The sequence below is a fragment of the Poecile atricapillus genome, chromosome 16 (genome assembly GCF_030490865.1).
Source record: "Poecile atricapillus isolate bPoeAtr1 chromosome 16, bPoeAtr1.hap1, whole genome shotgun sequence".
NCBI classification, from domain to species: domain Eukaryota; kingdom Metazoa; phylum Chordata; class Aves; order Passeriformes; family Paridae; genus Poecile; species Poecile atricapillus.
In genome coordinates this window covers 12,332,298-12,341,901 of record NC_081264.1, presented here as the reverse complement: position 1 = coordinate 12,341,901, position 9,604 = coordinate 12,332,298, and the positions used below count along the sequence as shown (strand labels likewise).

The 9,604-nt window shown below is 62.6% G+C and overlaps 1 protein-coding gene across 1 annotated transcript in view; it reads left to right on the top strand.

Moving 5' to 3' along the window:
* Positions 1-335: 335 nt before the first annotated feature.
* The window catches only part of KSR2 (kinase suppressor of ras 2), a 78,047-nt gene continuing 68,778 nt past the window's right edge, over positions 336-9,604 (top strand). The window contains exons 1-3 of the mRNA XM_058851454.1: positions 336-512; positions 6,646-6,786; positions 7,285-7,435. Of these exons, the coding sequence (XP_058707437.1) occupies positions 336-512; positions 6,646-6,786; positions 7,285-7,435 (469 nt within the window). The remainder of the gene's footprint in view (positions 513-6,645; positions 6,787-7,284; positions 7,436-9,604) is intronic.

The following is a 9,604-nucleotide window of genomic DNA, read 5'->3' as shown; positions in this document are numbered from 1 at the left end:
GGATGCTGATGCGTGGCTGTGGGGGCGGTGCGGATGCCGCGGAGCTGCCGGGGGTGCCGGCCCGGGGGTGTGCGGGGGTTCCCGTGCGGAGCGGCGCGCAGCGAGCGCGGCCCCGCGGAGCCGGAGCGCGCCGCCCCCGCCCCCGCCCCGCCGCGCCCGGGGGGGGTAGCGGCGGCGGCGCCGCGCTGACGGCTCGGTGGGCACCGCGATGCTGCGGGCCGCGGCCGAGCGGGGCTGAGCGGCGGCGGGGGCCGGCGAGCGGAGCCGAGGGAAGGGGGGGCCGCGGCGGCGGCGGGCGGAGGGGAGGGCGGGCGGGGGGGGGGGGGCGGCGAGCGATGGATGAGGACAACATGACGAGGAGCGAGGAGCAGGAGCTGAGTCTGCAGAAGGCGCTGCAGCAGTGCGAGCTGGTCCAGAACATGATCGACATCAGCATCTCCAACCTGGAGGGGCTCCGCACCAAGTGCGCCGCCTCCAACGACCTCACGCAGAAGGAGATCCGCACCCTGGAGGTACGGGCCCGCCGACCCCCCCCAACATCAACACCCCCCCATCGGTCTCCCCCCCACCCCCCCCGGGCCGCGGCGGGTTCCCCCGCGGCGCTGCGGTGCGCCCGAGTGAGGCTGCGCGCTCTGCAGGTGGCCCCGAGGTGGGTCCGGGACCACCGAGCCCTCCTGCCGGGACCCACCGGGGGGAGCCCGGCCCCGGCCGCAGCCCCTCGCTATCCTCCGGGGATCCTCCCGGTATCCTCCCTCTAGCCCCCGGCATCTCCCGGCACGGCCGCGTCCCTCCCCCGGCTTCCACCGCCCGGCAGGCGGCATCCCCCGGCCCACCTGCATCCCCGGCCCACCTGCATCCCTTCCCCCTTCCTGCATCCTCCGGCTCGGCCGCATCCCTTCCTCCAGGCTCCCGCTCCAGCCGGGCTGCATCGCTTACACCGGGCTGCATCCCATCGGCCCACCTGCACCCCTGCTGCCTGCCTGCATCCCTCCATCCTGGCTGCATCCCTTTCCCTGCACCGCATCCCCTCGGCCCACCTGCATTCCTTATGGCAGGGTGCATCCCACGGGCCTGGCTGCATCCCTTCCAGCAGGCAGCGTCCCCTCAGCCCACCTGCATCCCTTTCTCGGGTCTGCATCCTCTGGGCCTGGCTGAATCCCCTTCCCTGAGCTGCATCCCCTCAGCCCACCTGAATCCCTTCCAGCAGGCTCCAACTCTCCCAGCCCGCTGCATCTTCCTGGCCCACCTTCATCCCTTCTTCCCAGCCTGCATCCCCCTGACCCATCTGCATCCTGCCCACCGGCCCGGCTGCCTCCTCCCCTCCCCACTCCTGCTTCCAAGGGGATGAGGCTCCCCTTGGAGCGTGCTGAGCCCCCACGGGGGTGAATTTCCAGTTCAGGAGGAGGTTGGTGGGCTGGGATGGGCAGGGAGCGGGCAGGGATTCCCAGGGCTGAGCGGGATCCCTGCAGCTGGCACAGAGCGAGGAGAAGCGAGGCCATGACCCTGGGGAGACGCCAGCGGGGCCGTGCTGGTGCTGTGGGGGCGGCTGACGCAGAGCTGGGGCTGTGGGCGGGGGGATTTCAGATCCTGATCCCACTCGGGCCTTTCCGCTGGTCCTGGAGCCCCTCAGTGGGGCGGCTGCTGGCTCTGGACCATGTCTGGAACTCCCTGTCCTGCTGCTTGGCTCCCAAAGTTCCTGAGTGCTGTGGGAACGACTGGGGCATCACTGTGTCACTGCTGTGCCACTCGTGGGGAGACCCCGGGTTTGGGGTGCAGCTCCCTGCTCTGCATCCCCGTTTGAGCTCATTCCCACTCCCATCCTGCTGTCACCTCCCCTTGATCCAAGCCCTGTCTCATCCCAGCTCTCTGTGTGAGGGGCTGGGAGCTGTTGGTCCTGGAGCAACCTCGGGGCTGGGTTGAGAGGGATAACAGTGGTTTTGGGGTGTGCTGGAAACTTTTTGGGATGCAGGCAGGCTCCAAATCTCCAGGAGAACCTACCAGGACTGCAGGAGCTCATCCCACATGGAGTGACGGCCTCACTGAGGAATCCTCACTGAGGATTCCCTGTCTGTGGACGTGGAGGGGAGCAGGGGAACGTGGTGGAGCCATCCTGGTGGGATGCTCCTTCCCAGCACCCCGGTGCCGCTGGGGCAGCCCAGCTGGGGCTGGGTGAAGGGTCTGCAGGCAGTCAGGGGGATGTTATCCTACAAATGCTCCCAGGGAAGCACCTCTCCAGCCTCTATGGATCACTCCGTGCCAGCCACAGGGAGCCCTGGCATTGCCATCCCTAAAACACCCTCAAACCGGGAGCTTGGGATGTTCCAAGGACATCCCTGCTGACACTCTGTGGTTGTTTTTCCACCTCAAACCCAGGGTGATTCCCACAAGGGGAGTGAATCCAGGGCTGGATTCCCGGTGCCAGCCCTGGACTGGCTCCTGGTGTTGTCCTGGGTTGCCACCGGTGTCAGCGGGAGCAGAGCTTGGCCCTGAGTCCCCAAGTCCCCGAGTCCCTGTGTCCCTGAGTCCCTGCTGCCATCACCACGTCCCAAGGACGTGACACAGACTCCGAGGCCTCGCTCGGTGCCTCTTCCCTTCCCATCTGGTGGCAGCAGAGCCGGGCCAGGCAGTGCCATGGCAAAGGGAGCGCTGATCTGGGATGTGGCACTGGGAGGGCACTGGAGACAATGCCCAGTAATAAAACAGCAGAATCCACGGTTTTTTGGTTAATCTTTATAGGTTAAACCTTGATTTTGCTGGATTAGTAGAAGTTTTTCCCTTTTTTTTCTTGTTTTAAGCCATGTTAAGGTAGACATGAGCTGCCATCCCCCTGCATCCCGCCGTGCAGAGTGTTTGGGATGGGTACCACGGCTGCAGCCTGGTGCCAGTGGCAATCCCTGGAGCTGGGAAGCTTTTTGGGTCTTGCTTATGCCTTGGGACAGGTTCCAGTGGGAACCAAGGCAGCAGCTGGGATAAAACACCTGGAGTGGGAATCGAGACTGGTTTGCTTCCTATGGGGTGGCATCCAGAAGGAGCTGAGTGTTCACCCCTCAGCCCTGCCCGGGTTTGGGGTTTTATCCCTGTCCAAGGGTGGCAGTTGGGCTTTATGGCTCTAAATTTGGGGTTGGGGTGTAAATATGGATAGGGGGTGCTGCGTTTGGTGGAGTTTGGGAACAGCAGAGGGAAAATTTGCTCGGAGCTGGGTGATATTCCCACCTGTCCCACAGCACCATTGTGTCTGTGGGGTTAAACCCCATCCCAGTGTCAAAATGTGGGTCCCAGGAAGCGGTGATGGATCCAGGGATAACCCCAGGATCAGCACTTCCCTCTGCCCCGGCTGCCGTGCTCCTGGCAGGATCAGGGAACTTTCCCTGGATACTTCTGGCTGCTGTGTGGTGAGGATGGGAAGAGGCACTGAGGAAAGAGCTGTGGCCATTCCCAACCCTCCACAGGCTGTGGAGATGCTGTTCCAGCACTGGGATTTACCCAGGGAAGCTGGGGCTGCCCCTGGATCCCTGGAAGTGGCCAAGGCCAGGTTGGATGGGGCTCAGAGTTACCTGGGATTGTGTCCCTGCCCATGGGCTGGAATTGGATGAGCTTTAAGCTCCTTCCAACCCAAACCATTCCACGATTTTATGATTTTCACTGCCTTAACACGTGGATTCCCTGGTGTCTCATCCCACGGGTGAGCACAGTGCTCTTCTCCCAGAGCTGGATCCTCCCAGGATGCTGGATGGAGACATTTCGGCTCCTGTATTCCCAGGAAAACCCCCAGGGACCACTTGGCATCTCCCAAAATAAGGGATGTGCAGAGCCAGAGACATCTCACAAGCCCATCAGGACCTTGGGAGAGCCCTGAGAGGGAAAATAGAACCTTGGCAAGGAATTCCCCATCCCCAGGCTGCTCCAGGTGCCTCTGGAATAACAAACCCCTTGGTGGGAGCCGGGGGAGAGCCACTCCAGTCGTGTTTCTTGTCATGGAAAAGGATATTTAGGGGTGCAGGAAAAGCTCTCACTTCATGGCATGAGGGCATCCCAGCTGGGATGGGATGGGACGGGATGGGATGGGATGGGATGGGATGGGATGGGATGGGATGGGATGTGCATTCTCACGGCTCATCGGGTGCCAGATGAATGAATTTCCCCCTCCTGGATTTTCCGCCGCCAGTCCCGGTCTCCAGGCAGGGCTGACGTCAAGGATCCCATTCCAGGGGGGAGCAGCCGCCCTCCCGCTCCTTGGAGACCGGCTCGGAGCCTGCCGGGGCTGGGGGGAGCAGCCGCTCGCGGCCGTGCTGGGTTTGGGATTCCCACGGGGAATTCCTGCTCGGGGTAATGGGAAGGGCCGGGATTGGGAAATGCGGCCCCGGGTGATCCCAGCCCCTCGCTGGGGTCAGCAGAGCTCCTGTGCAGTGACGGGGAGTGGGGACATCGCTCCTGTGCCCCCGGGGCGGCAGGGACGCTGTTTTCCATGGAGCTGGGGGTTCCAGGAGCCTCCAAAGGGAAGGGAATCCTCCCGGTTTAGCTCCATACCGGAGCATCGCTCCTGCCTTTCCCCCGGGCAGAGCTGGAGCCGGGAGAGGCGCTGGAAAGGTGGGAAAACAGAAAAGTTTCCCTCCCCTCCAGCAACGTCCCCAGCAGCAAATCCCAACAGCGCGAAGAGGAGGGATCCGCGGGATTCCCACCCCTCTCCTTGTGCCCCCTGCCCGCTTCCAGATGGGGAAACTGAGGCACGGAGGAGCAGGGGGAGGCTGTGCCACAGCAGGATCTCAGCATTTCCCACATTTCCTCATCCCGGGATGAGCGGGAGGCAGAGCGGCTCCGCGGGATGGGGCTCTCCCTGCGGGATGGGGCCGCCTCCGTCCCTCCCCTTTCCAGCCCCACCAAAACACTGAGGGCTTCTGGATTTTGGATTTTACAGAGGGGGATTTTGGGCTACTTTTCCCTGGCTGGGGCAAATCCATGGAGCAGAGCACCTGGGGTCCTCTTTTGGGTTAACAATGACCCCTCCTGTCACTCTAGGGCTCTGTGGGGTTGAGTTTCTCCCACCTGGAAATTAAATTTCCTCCGTTTTCCCCACTCTTTCCGCATTCCCAGCTCACCTCTGCGTGATGGTGGTGGGGGCTGCCCTGTCCCCAGCTCCATTCCGACCCCAGGACCCTGATTTTGGCGCTGGTGATGCCGTGGTGGCTCAGAAATCACCTTTATTCCCTTTGGGATCCCGCCTGGAGAGGCAGGATGGAGAGCAGGCTGGGGCAGGATGTGGATTTTTTAGGAATTTTTTTTTCCCTGGTGTTTTGCTGCAGTCGTGTCCATGCAAGGGCATTTTCTGGGAGACAGGAGCTGCCTCTGGGTGTGTTCAAGATGCCTGGGGCTGTTTCAGCTCCAAAAGCCTGGAGCGTGTTTGGGACGCGAGATCCAGGCTGATCCTTAAACCTTTGATTGTTTTGGGGGTGTTTTTCCTAAAAACCCAGCCCTGGAAGTGTGGCAGGGCTGAGGGCTCCCTGCAGCCCCCCAGGTCCCGCCTCATTTTCGGGGGTTAATTTTCAGGAATTAATCTCTGATAGCCAGGCCGAGGATGGGGAGAAGCTGCCAGGGGGTGCCAACCCCGTCCCCAGCTCCCGGCAGGGCCGTCACCCACTGGGGGTGATTTTGGGGGTGATGCCAACCCCAGTGGGTGTCAGCAGCGAGCACCGCGAGGGAAAGGAGCAGGAGAGACGCGGAAAATCCCAAATCTCACAGCGGGGTTCTCCCCTCACCTCTGTATCCCAAACCATCCCGTATTTTACCCGTCTATTTTTGGGGTGTGCAGGAGCAGAGGCACAGCACCATCTAGTGCTGCCGGCGCCGGGGAATCACCCAGCTGGAAAAGCAGGAGCAGGAAATCCCAGCAGCTTCCCAGCCCTGCTCTATATTCCCGGGAAAGGAGGGCAGGCGCTCAGCAGCTTTATTTTGGGAGCTGCCGAGCTGCGGCTGGGAACGGCTTCGGCCTCGGGGTGGGAGGATTTGGGGTATTCGGGGGATGATCCGGGCAGGGATGGGGTACAAAGGAGCAGAGAGGAGGGGACGGCTCTGCAGGGAAGAAGGAAGGAGGAAGATTTGGGTTGGTGAAGGGGGAATGAGGAGAAAATGCCACATTCCAGCCTTGGAACGTGATGCTGTGGCCGGTCCCTTTGTGGGGTATTTTTGGGGGGGTAAAAGAGTGTGGCTTTTGAGGGATGTTTGGGGGATCCTTGGCACCAAACCTGGCTGTAAGAGAGGGGAACGTGTCCTTTAGGGGTCCCTTGGCCCTGAGGCTGGGAGGAAAAGTGGGAGAAGTGTCCTGTGGGTGGCTGGACAGCCCTGGAAGGGGGCAGTGGTTGTGGGGAAGGTGGTGCCTGTCCCACCCCATCTCCCTCCCACCCCCGGGGGCTGCCAAGGGCTGTCCACCCCCTGAACGAGACCCCAGCGCTGGGCTGGGGATGAAGGAGCTGATAAAGGGATTTTTTGGCAGGGAAATTCCCTCTTGGACACCAAACCTGGGTGCTTTTGGCTGCGGGAGCTCGGCAAGGCTGTTCTGGGGCAGAATTTGGAGCCTTGGGATGGGGCAGAGTGAGAGGCGAGCCCCAGCAGCCAGTGGGGACCCCATGAGGGTTTTGCCTTCTTTCCCAGAGCAAGCTGGTGAAGTATTTCAGCCGGCAGCTGTCCTGCAAGAGGAAGGTGGCCCTGCAGGAGCGCAATGCCAAACTGGAGGGCTTCCCCCAGCTCCTGCACTGGTTCCGCATCGTCGACATCCGAAAGGAGGTGATGGAGGTAAGGGCTGGCCGCTCCCACCTGGAAAAGGAAAGGGGTTTTTCCTCCCAAGGGTCTGTGGATTCTTGACCCTCTCCACCAGCGAGGACAGCCCTTTGCTGTTCCCAGGGGGTGCCACATGGGGTGGGGACATCCCCATGTCCCCATCAGCTTCCTCCTGCCACCTCCTGGGCTCCTGAAGCTGATGGGGGCAGCCAAAGGCAGTCCCAGGGAAAAGGGAATTCTGTAATGGACACATGGCCCTGTGTGTTCCAAGTCAGGGATGGGACATCCTGCTGCTCCCAGATGCTGAGCTGGGTCTGGATAGATAAAACTGCAGAAAATCTGGAGATAAAACTTCAGTTCCTCCAGGTTTTCTTGGAGATTCTGGTGGAAAATGGATGGGTTTGGGTCCATGACCTGAAGAAAATGGGTTCTCACCGGTGTTCCCCGAGGTTTAGAGGATGCTCCGGGGTGGTTTGTTCTTCCTCCCTCATTCCTGGCCCATTCTTCCCTCAGGAAATCGCCCCTGGGCAGCTCAGCCTGGAGGATTTGCTGGACATGACCGATGAGCAGGTCTGTGCCACCGTGGAGAAGTTTGGGGCCAACAGAGAGGAGTGTGCCCGGCTGAACGCGTCCCTGTCCTGCCTCCGCAGCGTCCACAAGTCCGGTGAGTGCCCTCTGTCCCCTGGGGCTGCCCGGGGAGTGTGGCACAGCTCCTGCATCCCAGGGCTGCCTGGGAACGCATTTCCTGCAGGGAACATCTTGGAGCTGCACTGGGAGGATTTGGGGGTGTTGGTGGGACCCCAAAACCCCCCTGCCCTGGGCTGAGCCCCCAGCAGGGGCAGCAGGAAGGGAGGGGGGATTCTGTCCCTCTGCCCTGCTCAGGTGAGACCCCACCTGCAGAGCTGCCCCTGGCTGTGAGGTGCCCAACATGAGAAGGACCTGGAGCAGCTGGAGTGAGAGCAGAGGAGGAGCTGCTCCAAGGGCTGGAGCCCCTCTGCTCTGGAGCCAGGCTGGGAGGGCTGGGGGTGCTCACCTGGAGAGGAGAAGCTCCAGGGACACCTCAGAGCCCCTTGCAGGGCCTAAAGGGGCTCCAGGAGAGCTGGAGAGGGACTGGGGACAAGGGATGGAGGGACAGGACACAGGGAATGGCTCCCACTGCCAGAGGGCAGGGCTGGATGGGATATTGGGCAGGAATTGTTCCCTGGCAGGGTGGGCAGGCCCTGGCACAGGGTGCCCAGAGCAGCTGGGGCTGCCCCTGGATCCCTGGCAGTGCCCAAGGCCAGGCTGGGCAAGGCTTGAGCATCCAGGGATGGTGGAAGTTGTCCTTGCCCATGGCAGGAGTGGGACTGGATGAGGGCCCCTCCAATTCCAGCCCATTTCATGACTCTTACAGGGTCCCCGCCCTCCCGTTCCTGCAGGAGCTCAGTCAGGAGGTTCAGGGGAAAGCTCTGACACCCGGCAGCTCCAGCATCGCTTCCCGGCTGGCTCAGAGCGGAGCCCCCCATTCCCAGACCCCTTCCCAGGGAACTCCCCAGCCCCTCCCGGCTCTGGCTGCGCGGCTCCGGGGGTTTTCAGTGCGGGATGCTCGGCTCCCCGGGCGGTGGCAGCAGAGCTCCGCTGTTCCCTCGCTGCACGGAGCCGCTCCGGCTGCAGCTGCGCCCGCACCGGGGGCAGAGCGGGGCCGGGGCCGCCTCTGCCCGGGGAGAGCCCGGGGGATGCGGCGGGGGCCGGGCAGGGTCCGGCTGTGCTGGTACCGTGTCCCAGCCGAGCCTTGATGGGTCACAACAGAATCGTTTGGGCTGGAAAAGATCCTTTAAGAGCGAGTCCAGCCATTCCCCAGCACTGCCAAGGCCACCACTGCTCCATGTCCCCAAGTGCCACATCCACAGGGCTGTTCAATCCCTCCAGGGATGGGGATCCACCCCTGCCCCCGGCAGCTGTGCCAGTGCCTGGCCACCCTTTCCAGGAGGAATTTTCCCAATATCCACCCTGAGCCTCCCCTGGCCCAGCCTGAGGCCGTTCCCTCTCCTCCTGTCCCTGTTCCCTGGGAGCAGAGCCCGACCCTCCCCGGCTGTCCCCTCCTGGCAGGGAGTTGTGCAGAGCCAGAAGGGCCCCCTGAGCCTCCTTTTCTCCAGGCTGAGCCCCTTTCCCAGCTCCCTCAGCCGCTCCTGGGGCTCCAGCCCCTTCCCCAGCTCCGTTCCCTGCCCTGGACACGCTGCAGCCCCTCTGGCACAGCCCATCCCCATGGATGGCACCACAGAACCGGTGCTGCTGCCAGCTCGGGAAGCCCACGGCCAGCACAGAGGGTGGCTCTGTGCCTGCAGCAAACCCTTGGGATTTGGGGACCCCAGACCCCTGGGATTTGGGGACCCCAGACCCCTCTCCTGTCCCCTCTAGAGGGGCTCCTCCAACATTCCAGCTGCATCCTAGGGTTTGGGAGGCTGGGAATGAGCCCTGCTGGGTTTCACCTGGGCTTTGCAGGTGTGGAGCAGCCCTTGGGGACAGCAGGGGACAGCTCTGGTGATGTGACAGATTCAAGGAATGGCAGCTTTGGGGGACCAGCAGCTTCCACAGAGCTTGGAATGTCCCAGAGAGGGATCCTGGCTCCTGCCTGGAGAGACCTCGGCCACATCCACCAGTTGTGGTTATTGGATCCTCTCCAGGCTTCCCAGACTGGCAGTGCCACCCCGTGCTGGGGACAGTGACCGTGGGGCGAGGAGTGGCTGGCTGAGCCCAGCCTGCATTCCCATGGGAGCATCCCCCCATTCCAGCTCCCTAAACCCAGCTCCTGCTCCCCTTCCCTTCGCCATTTCCATGGAGTCTCCCTGCTATT